A 20,064-nucleotide genomic window follows, 5' to 3' on the forward strand; every position below is an offset into this window, starting at 1 on the left:
CAGGCCAGTGGGTTTTACAGCTGACCAGAACTCACCCCGCTCATAGAATCATAGACTTTCAGGGTTGGAAGAGACCTCAGGAGGTCATCTAGTCCAATCCCCTGCTCAAAGCAGGACCAACACCAACTAACTCATCCCAGCCAGGGCTTTGTCAAACTGGGCCTTAAAAGCCTCTAATAATGGAGATTCCACCACCTCCCTAGGTAACCCATTCCAGTGCTTCACCACCCTTCTAGTGAAATAGTGTTTCCTAATATCCAACCTAGACCTCCCCAGCCGCAACTTGAGACCATTGCTTCTTGTTCTGTCATCTGCCACCACTGAGAGCAGCTGAGCTCCATCCTCTTTGGAACCTCCCTCCCCCTTTCACGTAGTTGAAGGCTGCTATCAAATCCCCCATACACTCTTCTCTTTTTCAGACTAAACAAGTTCAGCTCCCTCAGCCTCTCCTCATAAGTCATGTGCTCCAGTCCCCTAATCATTTTTGTTGCCCTCCGCTGGACGCTCTCCTCCCTCTGTAGTGGGGGGACCAAAACTGGACGCAATACTCAGTTACAGTTCTTCACTCTGGTGACATCACTGAGCCAGTACTGTGCTCTTAGTGTGAATACTGTTTGTTTAAGCTTTTAGACAAATTTTCTACTTACGGAAATTACCGTTGCGACAGACGGCATCGGGAATGAGTCCACCTGGTGGGGCCGAGTCCCAGTTCCGTCTTTGGGCCATAGATAAGACGATTACTCACCTTTGTAACTGTTGTTCTTCGAGATGTGTTGCTCATATCCATTCCAGTTAGGTGTGCGTGCGCCGCATGCACGTTTGTAGGAAGATTTTTACCCAAGCAACACTCAGTCAGTCGGCTGGGCGCCCCCTTGCGTGGCGCCGCTATGGCACTGAATATATAGTCCTGCTGACCCATCCGCTCCTCAGTTCCTTCTTGCCGGCTACTCCGACAGTGGGGAAGGAGGGCGGGTTTGGAATGGATATGAGCAACGCATCTCGAAGAACAACAGTTACAAAAGTGAGTAACCATCTTTTCTTCTTCGAGTGCTTGCTCATATCGATTCCAATTAGGTGATTCCCAAGCCTTACCTAGGCGGTGGGGTCGGAGTGAGATGTTGCAGAATGCAAAACTGCTGAGCCAAAGGCTGCATCATCTCTGGACTGTTGAACCAGAGCATAATGTGAAGCAAAGGTGTGGACCGAAGACCATGTAGCTGCGCGACATATCTCCTGGATAGATACACGAGCCAGGAAGGCGGCAGATGAAGCCTGAGCCCTGGTAGAATGCGCGGTGATGTGGCTTGGGGAAATATGAGCCAAATCATAACAAGTGCGGATGCACGCTGTCACCCTAGATGAGATCCTCTAGAGGAAACAGGTAGGTCTTTAATTTGGTCTGCTACCGCAACAAAGAGTTGGGGCGTTTTATGAAAGGGTTTTGTCCACTCAATATAAAATACAAGTGCTCTACGGACGTCCAGGGAGTGCAATTGTTGCTCCTGTCGCGTTGAGTGTGGCTTCGGGAAGAAGACCCGGAGAAAGATGTCCTGGTTAACATGAAAGGCCGAAACCACCTTAGGGAGGAATGCCGGGTGTGGCCACAACTGCACCTTGTCCCTGTGGAATACAGTGTACAGCGGATCCACCGTAAAAGCCCTAAGCTCGGAGACTCGTCTGGCAGATGTAATGGCTATTAGGAAAGCTGTCTTCCAAGACAGGTAGAGTAGCGAGCAGGTTGCTAACGGCTCGAATGGGGGCGAGTAGCTAGGGAGATGGAGGTCAGTAAAACCGCACTCCACTGTTCCAACGACCGACACAGGCGGTAAGAAGGAACTGAGGGGCGGTTGGGTCGGCAGGGGTATATATCCGGTGCCATAGCGGCACCACTCCAGGGGGCGCCCAGCCGACCCGCCAAGTGTTACTAGGGTAAAAATCTTCTGATGAACGTGCACGTGGTGCGCGCACACCTAATTGGAATTGATATGAGCAAGCACTAGAAGAAGAACAGGGCTTTCCTCCACACAACTGGTATACCATGGCGGGGAGCGGTGGAAGGGGAGGTGGAGGGTTAGTAGGTGCCCTGGGGGAAGATACCAAGACTGGATGGGAGGGAGGGGGCAGCTGGCTCCAGGATGGGACTGAGGGTCCCAGGGGTTCCTACCTGGTCCCAGATCTGTTCCAGCCCCCCTGGGTCCCACACCTGACCCCTGACTCCAGCTGCTCCAGCCCTTCTAGGTCCCGCTCTTGCCTCCAGCACCCTCCCGCCAGGCATGTGCAACTTCCACTGTGGGAGTGCTAGGCCCCGGCGGCATGGGCAGGGACACTAGGCTTCCCTTGAACCATCCTAGCAGCATTTTCCCATTCTTACCTGAGAGTGTGATCTCTAGGGACAAGATGGTCCACAGGCCACGTCTACACACTCTCTGGCCTGGCTGTGGCAACAAGAGTGCTAACATCTGCCAGGGCCCCAGCCATTTGTGGCTAAATTTTAATCCTGACACATTTTCGCCTCAATTATAAAATTGAATCAAAATAAAAATTTTGCTATCAAGTTTGCCCAGGAACCTCCAGTCTCACCACATACCAGGCAAGTTTACAAAGGAGCCCTTACTCCAATGAGTATTCTCCTTGACTCATGGGCGTAAGGGTGGCAAGATGGCACCCCAGCCATGTGATGATGGCATAAGCCTAATATGTGGCGTGAGGAGACTAATTTGTCCCAATTTCAAGCGTAACACAGACTTTCAGATTACTAAACTGCAGATTTCATGTTGATAATAATCTTATAGTCTATAGGCCCAGATCCTCAAAGATATTTAGGCACCTAATGCCTATTGAAATCAAGAGGAGACCTAAAGACCTTTGCAGCTTCTGGCCCATAGTGCTTTCCATCCTGAAAGAGCTGACAATGCTTTACAGACATCAACAGTTATGCAAAGCTGGGGCCCGACGCAATGGGCTTTGGATCAGGTCCTGTATGCAGAGATCACATCAGTGGAAAGATATTAACAGGGCTTGAAAAATTATAGGAAATGAAAGTTGAGATACAAAAGAAAGAGAGAGAGTGTGTGTGTGTGAACTTACCAGAAATAAATAATTTGCACATAGCCCGAGGATGTAGTTAGCAATGCAATTCATTTTATTAGTTATAAATAAAGTACAAAAAATCCACCAAAAGTGAATCTAAGCATTTACACAATTTCTAATGTCTCTTCATTTCTTCAATGCACTATTGCTTTAATATTAATAATAAATATTTTGTCTAGCTTTCTGCTATAAAATAGTCTATGTAGCAAAATGTTGCACAGCACAACAGAACAGCAGTAGGATTACAAAAAAAGTGGAAAATCCTTTCACTTGCCCGTGCCATTAAAGGAGTTTTTGTTTGTTTGTTTGGCCGCTCATTGCTCTCGTTATCCCCATTACATTTGGATGGTGCCCATGGGAAAAACAAACCCAGCTCCACATTACGGGCCTGTGCACGTTTCAGAACAGTGTGAGATGGAGGTGGGCGTGTTTTAGTCACAATGACAAGCTAAGCAGCACCTTTAAGGGACCAAAATCAAAAAAATTCACATCGAAACGAATTATGGGAAAAAACTGGCTCACTGCCGGGATAATTTCTCAATTATTTTCTCAGTGATATTCTTATGCAGCTGAACCGCTAATCGTTGACATGGTAGCAATGGCTCAAGGTTAACATTTCACAGCGTGTGCTGCCACCCTCCTGAGCTGCCTATTTGCTTGTTATGGACCAAGCCCGTTTAAAAGTGCCCCTCCTTGCCCTGCTGGGGCTACAGAGCTATTTACTGGTCTTGCTGTTGCTATGGTGCCCCCTACTTGAATATGCCCTACACTCAGCTGTCCTTGCCTGTAACCTTCAGCTGGAAAAGGAAGGGTGCGGAGGGGATATACTGTTTGAATTGACACCACTGAATGGCAGAAAGGATAGGGATGAAGGTTTGTTTATCTGCAGTTTTATTATGGACCAGCATTTCAAAGGTGGAAACATCACTCCTAGCAGAGCCCTTAGGGTTATGTAAAAGCAGCAAAGAATCCTGTGGCACCTTATAGACTAACAGACGTTTTGGAGCATGAGTTTTCGTGGGTGAATACCCACTTCATCAAATGCAACTGACGAAGTGGGTATTCACCCACGAAAGCTCATGCTCCAAAACGTCTGTCAGTCTATAAGGTGCCACAGGATTCCTTGCTGCTTTTACAGATCCAGACTAACACGGCTACCCCTCTGATACTTAGGATTGTGATAGCTTATGGTGCTAGGGCTGTCACACAGTGTGTGCTATCTCCATGCATGCAAAATGTTTAGGATCAACAGTGGTTCAGGTTCATTAATCCCCTTTTTCTAACTTCAGTTAGGTTCTGTGGGTACGATGGGTTTTTATTTAGAAATTAACTGCCTGGTCTACACAAGTCCCCTGCAGGATTTTAGGATTTAAAAAAAATTAAACTCAGCTGTCACACAGAACAACTGTTGTTCAGAATTATCTTTACGTGTATTATAGGTGACTTCTCTAATTCACAAGAGACCTACTTATAAGGTACGTGTGTCCCCTCCTTAGCAGAATGCTTATATGACAAATTTCAACCCAAGAGAATTTGCATTGATTACACTGAGTTACTCCTAAGGAGAAAAGGTTTCAAATGGAACTCTGCCAGACCATTATTTTCTAATGCAGCTAGCAAGTCTGACGAGGTTATATAGTGGCTGTCATTAAAGAATCAACCTTTTCCAGCCGCTACCATAGTTTTCCTCCTCCATACACCAGGAGACATCTAGTGAAATGATAGGCAATTCTTTTTTTAAGTGGCTTCTGCTACACTAGAAGAAGTATGTGGAAAAATTGGAGAGAGTCCAGCAGAGGGCAACATAAATGATTAGGGGGCTGGAGCACATGACTTATGAGGAGAGGCTGAGGGAACTGGGATTGTTTAGTCTGCAGAAGAGAAGAATGAGGGGGGATTCGATAGCTACTTTCAACTACCTGAAAGGGGGTTCCAAAGAGGATGGCCCTAGACTGTTCTCAGTGGTGGCAGATGACAGAATAAAGAACAATGGTCTCAAGTTGCAGTGGGGGAGGTTTAGGTTGGATATTAGGAAAAACTTTTTCACTAGGAGGATGGTGAAGCACTAGAATGGGTTACCTAGGGAGGTGGTGGAATCTCCTTCCTTAGAGGTTTTTACGGTCAGGCTTGATGAAGCCCTGGCTGGGATGATTTAGTTGGGGACTGGTCCTGCTTTGAGAAGGGAGTTGGACTAGATGACCTCCTGAGGTCCCTTCCAACCCTGATATTCTATGATTCTCTGAGTGCATCAATTATATCAGACATCTAGGATCGCATTTTCTAGAGAAAGGGATTGCTCTTCTATGCCTGAAAAAGTTGTGATCACATGGTTGCACCTTCAACTGAATTGTGGGTACAAGGCCAAGCACTAGTACCCCTGGTTACTTGATTGTGTGTGCAAAGGAAGATGGAAATTTTGCAGGTGTCCGCGATCTTTTCAAAAGTTATATGCTAGGGTTTAGCCTAAGCAGACAAAGGCTGAAACACTGGTTTTAATACACCTCAGTGTCTAGAGATGCGGGGACTTATGCTACAATAGCATTATCTAATGTAGCAGCTCTAATAGAAACCTGATCAGCTGCAACATCTAGGCCTAAGGTGGGAAATTAAGGATGGATTTTTTTTTTAGGACATTTAATTCATGCAGCCAAATACAGTTGGACACACAGAATGGGTAACTGTGCACACAATTTGCAGTCTTCCATGCACAATTCCATCTGCTATCAACCTGTTTTCGGTACACAACTGGTCAATTTGTCCCAAATCCTACTTCTATTGATGCCATTGACAAAACGCCCACTGACTTCAGTGGGACCATGACTTCAGGGTCTTTGTGAATGTAAATGAGAAAAAAGCATTGTGAAGACGCCAGCTGAAATTACTCTGTCATATTAAGTTACAACTTTTTGATGGGGAAGAGTGAAAAATGGAGGGTAGGGATTTTAATACTGATTTATTTTTAAATGATTAAAGAAACAATTTCCAGGCATCTTCAACGCCAAGCCCTAGAGGCAATTTATAACTGTTTCTAACCAGTGGTGATGCTGTCACTGAACCAGCTGAGGCTTGGAAACGTCAAACAATAAAATTACGGGGGAGGGGGAGTACTCCCAGACCTAATTCTTTGCTGGATCCATGGGTGTTCATTCTACATAGTGGTCCTGCCACATGCGGGAAGGGGCCACTTTCAGTGGTGCCCAGTCTGTTCAGTGTGCACCTGCACCTTCCTCTAGGGGGCTCCAAAGCAACAGCAACTTCCCTGAATTGGCCGGCAGCCACAGCAAAGCAATGGAGTGATCTTTCCAAAAAGTGCCCTTTGTTAATAAGCACTCAAATTCCACCTAAAACTTGGACTCGGCTTCTCCATAATGGAAATGCTGAGAGGTCAGCCTCTGTCACTGTGCAATTCTAGGGCCCAGGCGTGCTCTACTCCCTGTCTTCAAGGGACTTCCACACATGGGATGAGCCACACCTGGGCCCTAGAATTGCACAGCGACAGAGGCTGACCTCTCAGCATTTCCATTATGGAGAAGCCTGCTGCCTCTCTCATGCAAGCAAGTTTCATTGACTTCACTAGGGTATTTATGGGAATAAAGGCTAGGATTGTGGTCAGATTTCCTCTTCTAAGTACAGGAGGGAACTCTGGTATCTCAGTCACCACTGTGTAGTTGATATTGGCAATCACTGGCTTTTTAATAGTGACCACTGCATACTGAGGAGGAATATGGCCTGTAGAGACTCTCTTTCTAAAGGGGACAACCAGCACTGACCTGATCTGCTTTCAAATCCTAGGTCTAGATTATGTTACGATGGTCTAGATGCTGCCAGCCCTCTGAGCAAGGAATTCCCATTGAAGACACTCCATGGGGCTTGCGGGAGCCACCCGGATTATTTGGCTCTGAGGAGTGCTATTTTCCTTCAGTGCATACGGGCGTGAGTGAAAGGATCACCATAGTTTGATTATGAGTGCAAATAATATTTATATATATATATGTGCTAAACACAGTCACTATATTGCAGTTTTCCACTATGTCACAGCATACAGAATCAAAGGTTTGCATTTTTATGGAATGTATCCAAGGTAACAGCACCACAGTAATACAGTTTGTAATCACACACCCTGATTTTTTTTTTGACATGATAAGCTTTACCCCCCCATGCCCCATGTTTAATTTTTTTTAAGTACCAATGCATGCAAAGCATTCCATTCCCAGAAACAATGCAAAAATGAGGTAATAGGAGTAATAAAAAAAATTAGTATTAATTTCTAAATAAATAAATTATAATTAAAAATGCAAAAACAACTATAAAAATAATTAAATAAGAACCCACAATATCTACAAGTTAGTCATAAATTATGATTGTTAAATATAAGGCATTTAAACTCACAAAACCCTGTAAACTATGTTTTGTTTCTAGAGATTTGTTTTGTTTTGTTTTGAAAAAAATCACTCTATTAGCTCATTCTACTCATACAAGCTATTTAAAGACAAGGGAACCTGACACACCAAATGCAAATTTCAGACGTTACAAGCGCTCGCGTGCCACTGTATCACTCACTCACACAGACCATGGAAGTTTGGTGCTTTCTTCACTGGTTTAAAAACTGTGCTTGTTCATTAGGCAAATAATAATACTTTCGCATAGACGTAAAACACAGGGGTCGGAAGAGCTCACTTCCTCCCCACTGAATAGTTCATTCCAAGCAAGACCCCGGTCTTGAAAGGTTCTGAGCACCACCTGCAAGGTGCTGAGTAGCTGTAATTCCCATTCACTTCATTAGAGGATCCTTAGCCCCTCCTGGGACAAGCTCGGCACTGGCAGGACCAGGCTATAACACATGATGGGTTACAGTGCATTTAAAGAGCAACATCTTGTTTTGCTTGGTTATATTATATTTTAATGATGTATGAATCTGCTGCTGCTGGAGTGAGGCCCAGGCTATTTATTGCCCCAGGCACTCGACCCTTCGAGTCTAAGGGCTCATGGCATGATGTTCAACAAGATAAAGTAGAAACAACCACATGGGTCTAATGTCATCTTGAGGCAAAATTAAACAGTGCTAGAATTTTTCAGAGCGGAGTTTTGCAGGAGTGGTTACCTGCCCCGGTTATCTTGTCCCCCTCCCGACACTGTTCTCATCACCCACACACACAGGACGAGAACAGCAGTTATAAATAAATATTTATAGATTGCATCTTCTTCATCTGCCATTGTAAGTTATTATCTTCCCCCTTCCTCACGCCACTACCTGTGTCTAGCAAGACAAATCTGCTGAAGAGATGGCGACCCTGGGCGAAATTACTGAAGTGAATTGGAGAGCTTCTCCTGTGCCAGTGCTGATGCAGTCCTTCGTCCTGGCCCTATCGTTAACTTTATTTGCCAGACTGGAAAAAAATAGATCATGAGCATCTGGGAGGTCAGCATTTTTCAATTACAGCTCGCAGGAATTCTATGATCTCTCCAAGGGTAATTTATGTTCATCTCCACTTACAAAACATTACTTAGCTCCTACGAAACAGGCACTCATGGGAACGAGAAATCATTCTCCATATAAGCATCTTAAATATATGTTTCTGATTAAAAATCCTCTAGACACTTCTTTGCTCCCCTAGTACATGAAAAATGTATTAAAAGCCTAGAGAATCTTGGCTGTTGATTCCAATCCTCCCGAGAGCTGTCAGATAAAGAAGACTGAGTAAAGAGTCAACATGCACTTAATTCAATGTCTCTCGTGGCAAATAATCTGAAATATTTATTTCAAATGGAATGTGGCTCATAAAACTCCTTTATCTTGGCACTTCATTGATTACTTCTAATCTTTATTTTGCTCCTAATTATAACGGAGCCTGCCAAATTAGCGTCCATTTCATTTCAGAGCTCACAAAGTTCATATATATTATATAGGTATGTTTTTGTAGATGTACACACATACACGTTTATAGTTTAAAATTCAGAGCAAGTAGTAAATTATCCCTTCCATCTAAATTCCCATCCTGTACTGAAATTTTCACATTCTCAGCAATTTCTTACATACAACATGACTGAACTATCCTGCTATTCTCCTCCGCATCTTGTCATCAGAACAACCATCTGAGATTTTCCACAGCAAGGTATGAAGAAAAAAAGTGGATTTCTTAAAAACCCGCAGAATTCCACCTGAGCTGTAATCTCCTCTCTTATTCTTACTTTCTAAGCTACAAAAGCTGCTATTTCATGTAAATCGCAAAAGGAAAGAGCAGCAGAAAGAAATTTAGTGCAGGATGCAACTTGAATCAATCCCTTTTCTCCTTTGCCTCCGGGAGCCTGAAAAGGAGGTTAGATGGCAGCACAGCTCAGGAGCGTTTAATTAGATCACTTGAAATGTCTTAGTCTGCTAGCCAAAGAAGACCATGAGATTAGGAATTTAATTGTAAGAAGGGCATGTTAGTTGTGTTCAATTTTTCCCCTTCTGGATACCTGCTTTAGCAGAAAATATGGTTTGTGCTTTTGTTTCTGAGAGAAGGAAGAATGCATTTCTCATCACATTGCATGCACATTTCTGGGCCAATCAGTCCTCCAAAAAAACTCTTGCAGGATCCAATGACTATGACCAGCTTAATAGGTTCTCTTTCTCCAGCAGGCAGATAATGGATCTTTCACCACAAGTGTGGTGTCATCTGATACAACTTCCGCTGGGAAATTCTGGGCCTGGTCTGGAGAAATGTGGAACCACCGGCAGCTCCCATTGACATCAATGGGCCACACAGATTGCAGGAGCCATTGCAATTGCACTGGGAGATGAGACAGTGGTAGGAAAAATAACAATAATAGAACACCAAGTGGCCCTTCTTGGATGCTGTGCCCCAAAGTACATCGTTAAGCTATGGAAGCAAGAGAAGCAGAGTCAGTCCCAGGATCCTGCCCTATATAAAGTGTCCAGCACCAGCAGATAAGCAAGAAGAAAACTTCTCTCTATCATTTTGTTCATTTCATTCCGATTATTTTTTTTTAAGCTTCTCTAAATTAGCAACACACTGTAAACATAATCAAAGAAATAAACGCAGACGAGGCAAAGAGCACGATCCTTCTAACTGTAAACAGGAATTTGCTATTTCACCTCTTTTTTTCTTTTTCCTAAAGGTGGGAAGATTTAACTTTTTTTTTTTTCCTCTGCCACATTTCAGTTAGGCACCAAAATAAGAAATCTATGAAAAAAATATTTGGTGCAAATTAGGTTAACAGCGACATGTCCACCACAAGATGACTAGGGCACCAAACACAACATTTCATAAGCTAACATGCTCCAGTTGCTGTCCACAGAAATAGCTAAAGACCCCCTAACATGTGTCTACTTGTTCAAGAGGTATATATACAATCCTTGTGAAATCCAGGATTGACAGGCCAGACTAACCACACACTAGTTCCTTCATGTTCGATACTAAATCTTCTGTAGCACAGGGCCTTCTAGCTCTGGGAATACCAGCTCCCATGCATTGGACCAATATGGCTGTTAGGATCCTCTCCTACCACTAGATATTGTACCACCAATTCCTCCTTTTCGCTAATGTGCTTGCAGACTTTTCCTCTAAATCAAATGGCTCAGAAGGCAAAATTTTGCTGCAAGGGCTTATGGCCATATGACCTGGTAAGGAAAATGGTGCACTGCATTGGTTCTTTCAGCTGTCAGAGCCAAGTTGTGTTTCAATGTCCACTCTGCAGATCGGGCACTTCTTGCTGGTTGCTAGCCACTGATCCACACACACTTGGTGAAATAGATGCATACAAGGTAAACGCCTGCAAAAGAGAATCACATGCCTGTTACAGTTGGGGCAGTGATGTGCGTGAGGGGTGTGGAAAAGGGACAAACACAACCACATATAGGATACAGCAAGGGAGAGAACCAAGCATCCTGCATTTAGTATGTTTATAGATTCATGGATTTCAAGGCCTCGTGGGGCTGTTATGACCATCTAGCCTGACCTCCTGCATAATGCAAGACAAAGATGCTCACCCAGTAATTGCTGATCAAGCCCACATCTTCTGTTTAAACTATGGCAACTCTTTTAGAAAGCTATCCCAGCTTGATTTAAAGAGGGATGGGAAAACCCAGCACTTCTCTAGGCAAGTTGTTCCAATGGTTAACAACCCTCACTGGTAACATTTCCGGCCTCTCTAGTTGTTGCAGTTCAGTATCGTTTAAGTGTGGCCATGCTGAGCGGACTGGATGGCACTTGCACACACAGCCCTAGCAAAAACAGTCACCGGTTTCACCCAGCACCTTATTGCCAAGATTTTCAAAGTGTCCCACACACACTCATTCATTTTATAGATAAGGAAATTGGGGTTTAAAAAAAAATGAAGGGCCAGTGCCTTTAACCCTTGTGCATGTGCCCTTGCATGACCCTGGTGTATGGAGGATGGCAGGGATTGTTTCCTCCATGGGACCACTGAAGGTGCACAGTGCACCAGAAGAAGTACGTGGTGGGGGCAGGGAGAAGGTAGCCATGGCTCTCCAGGGCTCATCTGCAGAAGCAGGCTACCCCTTTCTTGAGTCACAACCCCTTCCTCCTGCATTCGGTGCAGCCCTGTCCCGCTTCCCAGCAAAGGGCTCTGCCTAAATGCTGCCCGTGATTGGACCAAATTTTCAGCAGGATAGATCGGCACAGCCCTTACTCAGCTGGTGCAAGCCAGGAGTAATTCTGCTGATGTTAGGGTTCCGGCACCACGTACGTAGCATTGTTGGGAGAACAGAAGCAGGCCCTGAATCTTCAGTCTCGTCACTTTATGTCTGTGGCATTGGCTCCTACTCCCACTTAATTCAATGCTGCAGTAAAGTTTTGCTAGGACACAAGACAGGACCTTAGTGATAAGCACAGCCAAAGCACAGTAACTCCTCACTTAATGCTGTAGTTATGTTCCCGAAAAATGTGACTTTAAGTGAAACAATGCTAAGCAAATCCAATTTCCCCATAAGAATTAATGTAAATGAGGGGGTTAGGTTCCAGCGAAATTTTTTTCACCAGACAAAAGACTACACACACACACACACACACACACACACACACACACACACACACACACACACACACACACACAGAGTATAAGTTTTAAACAACTAATTTAATACTGGTACACAGCGATGATGTTGTGACGCTTGGTTGAGGTGGAGGAGTCAGAGGGTGGGATATTTCCCAGGGAATGCCTTGCTGCTAAATGATGAACTAGCATTTGGCTGAGCCTGGTTGTTAATGTAGTCTCACTCTACCAGGCAGCAGGCATGGAGGGAGGGGAGACAGCATGGCAGACAGAGACAGAGACACACATCTTGACTTCCCTCCTGCCCCCGTACAACAAGCAGGAGTCTCTGGGAGCAGCTCCAAGGCAGAGGGCGGGAGCAGCACATGGCAGTGGGGGAGGGACAGCTCAATGGCGGCAATGGCTAGCCTGCTGGGCAGCTGCAGCACAGGGAACTTAGAGGAACAGGGACCTGATAAGGGGCAGTTGGTCCACCCTGGTTCCAAGCCCCCACCAGCTAGCTCCAATGGGCTGCTTTTTCTGCAAGCAGTGGACAAAGCAGGCAGCTGCCAAATGACATTAGAAGGGAGCATTGCGCAACTTTAAACGAGCATGTTCCCTAATGGATCAGCAACGTAACAACAAAAAAACATTAACCAGAATGAATTTAAGTGAGGAGTTACTGTATCTTATTGCACGTTGGTTACTTTAGGGTACAATGGAAGGTCGCAGCCATTCCATGCTGTCTGCGTCATCGTTGTTTTGCCATTCTGGCTCACGGCAGCAGGAGCTTTCTGCCAAGAAACCCAAAATTTCCTAAGTGGCTGTGACCCAGCTTCCAATTTTGGGGGCTCATTTAAGGCTCAGAAAAATCTGGTTGCCATCCCCCTTTAATCTCCCAAACACACATGCACCGAGCAGCTGGATTAAAGAGGAACCTTTAAAACCCCAGATTCGAGCATCCCTGAACTTGAAATCTAGGTCTTCCTGTAGCCATTCCCCTCATAATGGGTTGAGTCCAAAATCCAGATGCAAAGACCCCAAAACTATAGAGACTTGCATGCAGATCGGAGCTGTGAGACTTGCCACTGACTTAGCTATCTAACAACCTGGCTCTTGCCACCACACAAATACTGACTGGCACTAAAATCCGCAGTGCTGTGGGCCTAAAAACACAGAGGCCCAGAAATAGGTGACCAAAAGCAGAAGTCACTGTTGAGAACTCTGCCCTAGTGCTGCAGCGTAGCTCCCTTTAGCTCCAGTTTATAAAATGGACTTTGAGAGAACCCTAAAGATGTTTAGCTTCCTACAGACACCTGCAAAGGGAGCTCACCAGAACAAGAGCATTGACAGCCGATCTTAAAAACATACTCACGTAGCGGTGAACGATTTCCAATAAAATCAAATCCAAACCAAGCAGGAAATAAATGGAAGTAAGCGGAGGGAATCTGACAGCCAGAAAATCTCTGTGGGAAAGATCATACCTCACGTCTTCTCCATCTTCAAGCATAGACAGACAGATTGTGCATTTCTCATCGGTGTCCGACTCCTCCCCATCCTCCTTCTCAGCTTTTTCTTCCTGTGGTCTTCTCTGTGACAAGGTTAAAGACATACGGTAATTACACAAGGAGAGACTATGACTCAATATTGTTCTCCAAAGCCTCTGCAGCTGGAGGAATCTGAACAGAAAGCACTTCATTGTCAACTGAAAGGACACACCAGGTCAGGGAAGCCTGCCCAGACAAAAATCCACAGTGAGATGGATGCCAGTTCCTACTCATGCTCCAACTGTCAAATTGTACCAGGAGAGGAAAGGCAGACAGAATAATGTCAGCATCCCAAAGGAGCCAGGCAGCCACTTTCTCATGACTTCTATGATTAAAGTCATAGTCAATGTCAAAATTAATGTCATGATTCATTCTTAGGTACTGAAATCTCCACAGTCTCTTGAACATTTCCAGTGAACAATAACAATCCCAGTTCAGCTCTCGGATATTCCAGCACAGTTCCCACAGATACTGCACCTGTATATCCCAGGAGGTATCTGCAAACATATACCTGCCAGTTATAGTTGTTTCCTGTAGATTTTAGAAGCATGATCCTTTGTACACAACTCAGCATTCACTGCAGTAACTTCCATACCACTAAAAATACCCTGGTACCCAGGGCCTCTGCCAGCAATTCCAGGGCCCAGGGCAGAACAGTCAATGGGTCCCCCCCACCACACAAGCTGTGTGCACACAGTCCGCCTGACATTTGGCTGGTGCTATGCCTGTGCTGTCTGGGCACGCTCTTCTGGTATGGCCAGGGCTGCCACATGCCCGCCTGGTAGGGTTGCCAACTGTCTAAATGCACAAAAGACCCTTGCCCCACTCCTGCCCGCTTCTTCTCCGAGGCCTCACCCCTGCTCATTCCATCCCCATTCCTTCTGTTGCTTGCCCTCTCCCACCCTCACTGACTTTCACCAGGCTGGGTCAGGGGATTGGGGTGTGGGGGAGGGTAAAGGGTAGGGGTCTGAGGAGGAGTTTGGGTACAGGAAGGGATGTGGGCTCTCAGAGGGAGCTTGAATGCTGGAGGGGGTGCAGGATGCGTGCTCTGGGAGGGAGTTAGGGTGTGTGGTGCAGGCTCTAAGCTGGGGTAGGGGGTTGGGGTGCAGGAAGGGGTCAAGGGGTCGGTGCTTACCTCAGGCGGCTCCTGAAAGTGACTGGTACACCCCTCTGGCCGCAGTTCCTAGGTGGGAGGTGCAGGGGGTCTCTGCCCACCGCGGCCTGCAGGCACTGCCCCCCACAGCTCCCATTGGCCACAGTTCCCAGCTAATGGGAGCTGTGGAGTTGGCACTCGGGTTAGCAGCAGCATGCAGAGACACCCTGCCCCCCCTCCAGGGGCCATAGGGCCATTCCGGCCACTTCCAGGAGTGGTGCTGTGCGAGGGCAGGCAGGAAGCCTGCCTTAACTCCACTGCACTGCAACCGGCAGCAGGGACCTCCCAGGCCCTTTCAAATTGCCCAGGCCTGGGGCAATTGCCCTCTTTGTCCCCCCTCAGCAGGCTTGCTGATGCCACAATCACTCTGGAATGGCAACGGTTATTTGTCTTGTGCTAATGTCAACAGGCCCCAGCCCCATTGTGCTTGGCACTATACAAACAGAAAAAGTGTCTTTAATGGAGCTCATAAATGAAAGTAGAATTCGGCCCATGAGCTTTTCCACATTGTTTTCCACTCACATTTTCCCTTTCCTGTGAGAGAATGATTTAAACCCAGCCCAGCAAGTAAAACAGAGTCAAAGTCTCAGGCCCCATTTTCCTTTCTCCTCCCTTGTAGATCAAAAATAAAGTGACCTCCTGGAGTTTTGATCACAAAATCTGGAGATGTCACAGTTACTGAACGGAGAATGCAGATTCTCTCATCGTTGCGTGAGTCTTTCTGGTGTGGGACTTGGACTCAAAAGGGATATTTGCCTGTGTGTGTGAAATCTGCAGGTGCTATCGCTTGTGTGCATAAATGACAAGAGTTCTCTCTCTCTCACACACACACACACACACACACACACACGTGTGAGCACTGAGACTGAGACTGCTGAGGGGGAGAAGGTTGAGGCACAACCAGCTGAGCTACCCTGGCACTTTAGCCTACAATCCCCACAACACATTATAATCAAACATGAGATGAGCCATAGGGATTCTGGATTTCAAATTCCTCCCATCTGAATTTGAGGCTTTGGTTTGGGCCTCAGTCTAACCTGAATTTGGCACGCACACACACACATACTTCAAGTTTCTTCCCATTTCCTATCCACGAGGAATCCTGGGACAAGACATGTTTCTTTAGCAGCTACACATTCCCTTAGGAAGTGAAAGTCAGACCTGCTGGGAGAGTTGCCTATAGACTCAACCCTGGCAGATTTCTCACCTTTTTGTACTTGTGTGGGAAAGTGAACCTCTCGATGGTGTTCTGCACAGCTCCCCGGTTCACGCTGCCTAATCTGTCTTCTAGCTGCAGCAGCTCCTTAAGCAGAAAATATCCACAAGGCACATGACAATCTCCCAAGACTATCCCTGCAGATTCATTCTGCTTTGTGATGAACATAGAATGTAAGGTTCTTTTCTGACCATTTATTCAGAGAAAATATAATCTCATGTTAATAATACTATGTTTCACTTTCATGAAGTCTTTTATCATAAGAACATAACAACGGCCATACGAGGTCAGACCAAAGGCCCAAGTAGCCCAGTATCTTTCAGCAATGGTCAGTGCCAAGTGCCCCAGAAGGAATTAACAGAACAGGGAATCATCAAGTGATCTGTCCCATCACCCATTCCCAGCTTCTGGAAAACAGAGGCTAGGGACAGCATCCCTGCCCATCCTGGCTAATAGCCACTGATGGACCTATCCTCCATTAATTTATCTAGTGCTTTTTTGAACCCTGTTATACTCTTGGCCTTCACAACCTCCTCTTGCAGAGTTCCTCAGGTTGACTGTGCGTTGTGTGAAAAAATACTTCCTTTTGTTTGTTTAAACCTGATGCCTATTAATTTCGTTTGGTGACCCCTAGTTCTTGTGTTATGAGAAGGAGTAAATAACACTTCCTTATTTACTGTCTCCACACCACTCATGATTTTATAAACCTCTAAACCCCGCCCCCGACTCATCTCTTTTCCAAGATGAAAAGTCCCAATTTTATTAATCTCTCCTCATATGGAAGCTGTTCCATCCCCTTTTCTGAACCTTTTCCAATTCCAATATATCTTTTTTGAGATGGGACAACCACATCTGCACGCAGTATTCAAGATGTAGGGCGTACCATGGATTTATATAGAGGTAATATGATCTTTTCTATCTCTTTCCTAATGATTCCCAACATTCTGTTAGCTTTTTGACTGCTGCTGTACATTGAGTGGATGTTTTCAGAGAACTATCTACAGTGACTCCAAGGTCTCTTTCTTGAGTGGTAACAGTTAATTTAGGCCCCATCATTTTATATGTGTAGTTGAGATTATGTTCTCCAATGTGCATCAACATTGAATTTCATCTGCCATTTTATTGCCCAGTCAGCCAATTTGATTAGATCCCTTTGTGAGAGCTCTCAGTCTGCTTTGGATTTAACTATCTTGAGTAGTTTTGTATCATCTGCAAATTTTGCCACCTCACTGTTTACCCATTTTTCCAGGTCATTTATGAATATGTTCAATATGACTGGTCCAAGTACAGACTCCTGGGGGACACCACTATTTACCTCTCTCCATTCTGAAAACTGACCATTTATTCCTACCCTTTGTTTCCTATCTTTTAATCAGGCATCAGTCCATGAGAGGACTGTATCCCATGACAATTAACAGACATGGGCCCAAACCACAGAATCCAGACCTGGGTTTCTGACACTTAAAAGTTCAGGGTGCTTGAATCAGCAGTTTTCAGTCAGCTCGGTCTCTACAAATTAGTGATTTATAAAACATTAGTTAATTCTCCATTCACACCTGTGAAGTAGGTGGAGTCTTATCTCCAGATAGGAAAAAATGAAACAGAGAAATTAAGTGACATGTTCATGGTCACACATTGAGCCAGAGCCAAAAGTAGGACCCAGGAGTCCTGGTACACAGGACACCTTACTGTAATTGCTAGACTTCATTACCACCCAGATTGATATTAAAATGATATGGTTTAAAATAATCTGGACACAAGTATTTTGCCAGATAAGTGATACTGTCTCCACATTTTTCACAGAGAAAGTACAAACTGGGCCAAAATTTCAAAACTACCTGCCTGGATGTACACCTGTAAAATCTGTGTCCCAACTGTTCTGTGCTCCACACCTGGATTTGGGTGTGAACCACTAAGAATCTGATCCAAAAGCCCCTGGATGGGATTCTTTCCATTGACTTCAATGAGCTTTGAATAAGACCCTAACTACATCATAATAATAAACAGACATACACCTATCTCCTACAACTGGAAGGGACGCTGAAGGGTCATTGAGTCCAGCCCCCTGCCTTCACTAACAGGACCAGGCACTGATTTTGCCCCAGATCCCCTCAAGTGGCCCCCTCAAGGATTGAACTCACAATGCTGGGTTTGGTAGGCCAATGCTCAGCCCATGAGCTCTCCCTCCCTCATCTATTCAGTGTTCCTGGACCTATTTCATATATTCCAGTTTGGAATGGCTGTTCTATAGCAAACAGTTTTAAAAATGTATGACAGGACATATGTAGGTTCCAAGGGAAGCAAAAAGGGTTAAACAATTATGTAAACCAGAAGGTACCTACTTCATAACTTTCCCTTACGGCAGACGTGTGCCTGTTTGGATTCAGTCCCTGAAGAGCAAGTAACTGAAGCTGAGGATAAGGGTAGTTTCTGATTTCATGGACAACCTGGGTGGGAGGGGGAAGACAATTACCTGTATTAGCACATAAAGCCCTGACTTCAAATCAAATCTTTTTAAAGTGCAAAACTTCAGAGCAGACTGACAACTAGTTTGAGGCCCAAAATGAAGATTTCTTTTAAAACAAAGAAATCATAGAGATTTATTAATTACAACGACTCTCAGGAAAAATACAATTGTGATTTTTTCTAAGTTTGTGTACAGTATTGCCAACCCTAGGCATTCAAAAATCATGAGATCAGCTTAAAAATAATCAGCAATAAATTTCGGGATCTGTTTATTTGTCCTCTGGTTTTTAGCCATTTACACAGCATTCGAGTCACACTGTCAAGCTTTTCTTTGAAACCAGCAGAACTAGAAACTTACTTTAAAGAAAAAAAATGACCGCTTGGAGTCTCACATAGTCACATGATTCCAGGAGCTGGGGGCTTTAAGGAAAAAAAACAGACAACCCCCCACCAAATATCACAAGACTCAATAAAATTGCTACGGTTGGAAACACTGTGGGTCAACATCCAAAACACATCCTGCTAGCAGGAGAGTATCACTAAGCCTATGAAAAAACACACTCCTGAGCGACATAAGTTACACAGCTAGAAGCACTGGTGCGGATGACACTATATTGGTGGGAGACGCTCTGCTGTCAACATAGCTACCGCCACGCATTGGGGATGGTGTAATGATGCTGATGGGAGAGCTATCTCCCATCGGCATGGGGCAGCCACACGGGAGACCTTACAGAGCACAGCTGCAGCAGTACAGCTGTGTCACAGTGAAGTCTCTAGTGTAGACATGGCCAAAGTGAAACTGATCATCATCATCTGTGTCGAGTGAAGAGCAGAAAGTTAACAAACAGCCTAAAGGTTGTAGAGGATAATAGATTCCCAATCCCCATTAAAATCTCATCTTGAAACAATCACACGCAAACCAGATAGTGGGGACTTCTCTTAAAGAATCACAAATCAGGAGAGGGGCCCCAAAACAGCATTTGTTTTTAAGAGGATGCTTTTTGGGGGGAGGATCTGACTGATGATTTTTGAACTCATACAATTAATGCCATAAATGGTGAAAAGTGAATACACCTTTACCCCAATATAACGAGACCCGATATAACACGAATTCGGATATAACGCGGTAAAGCAGAGCTCCGGGGGTGCGGGGAGGCACGCTCTGGCAGATCAAAGCAAGTTCAATATAATGTGGTTTCACCTATAACAAGGTAAGATTTTTTGGCTCCTGAGGACAGTGTTATATCGAGGTAAAGGTAAAAGCAGCAAAGAATCCTGTGGCACCTTATAGACTAACAGACGTTTTAGAGCATGAGCTTTCGTGGGTGAATACCCACTTCCTCAGATGCATCTGAGGAAGTGGGTATTCACCCACGAAAGCTCATGCTCTAAAACGTCTGTTAGTCTATAAGGTGCCACAGGATTCTTTGCTGCTTTTACAGATCCAGACTAACACGGCTACCCTCTGATACTCGAGGTAAAGGTGTAATTTATTTAGTTTTAACATACTGCAGGAGTTTCATTGGTAACACCTCATCAGAAAAATACCTGGGTGATCTTCATGCTGTTGGTCTCCTTTAAAATGTGAATAGGAA

At 45.0% G+C, this 20,064-nt stretch overlaps 1 protein-coding gene across 1 annotated transcript in view; it reads right to left on the bottom strand.

Annotated features, from left to right (window-relative positions):
* Positions 1–7,351: 7,351 nt before the first annotated feature.
* Positions 7,352–20,064, bottom strand: part of RNF165 (ring finger protein 165) — a 115,757-nt gene continuing 103,044 nt past the window's right edge. The window contains exons 5-8 of the mRNA XM_030567790.1: positions 18,346–18,450; positions 15,995–16,090; positions 13,572–13,678; positions 7,352–10,866 (exon numbers count right to left, since the gene is read on the bottom strand). Of these exons, the coding sequence (XP_030423650.1) occupies positions 10,749–10,866; positions 13,572–13,678; positions 15,995–16,090; positions 18,346–18,450 (426 nt within the window). The 3' untranslated portion in view covers positions 7,352–10,748. The remainder of the gene's footprint in view (positions 10,867–13,571; positions 13,679–15,994; positions 16,091–18,345; positions 18,451–20,064) is intronic.

Source organism: Gopherus evgoodei, chromosome 6 (genome assembly GCF_007399415.2).
Source record: "Gopherus evgoodei ecotype Sinaloan lineage chromosome 6, rGopEvg1_v1.p, whole genome shotgun sequence".
NCBI lineage: Eukaryota > Metazoa > Chordata > Testudines > Testudinidae > Gopherus > Gopherus evgoodei.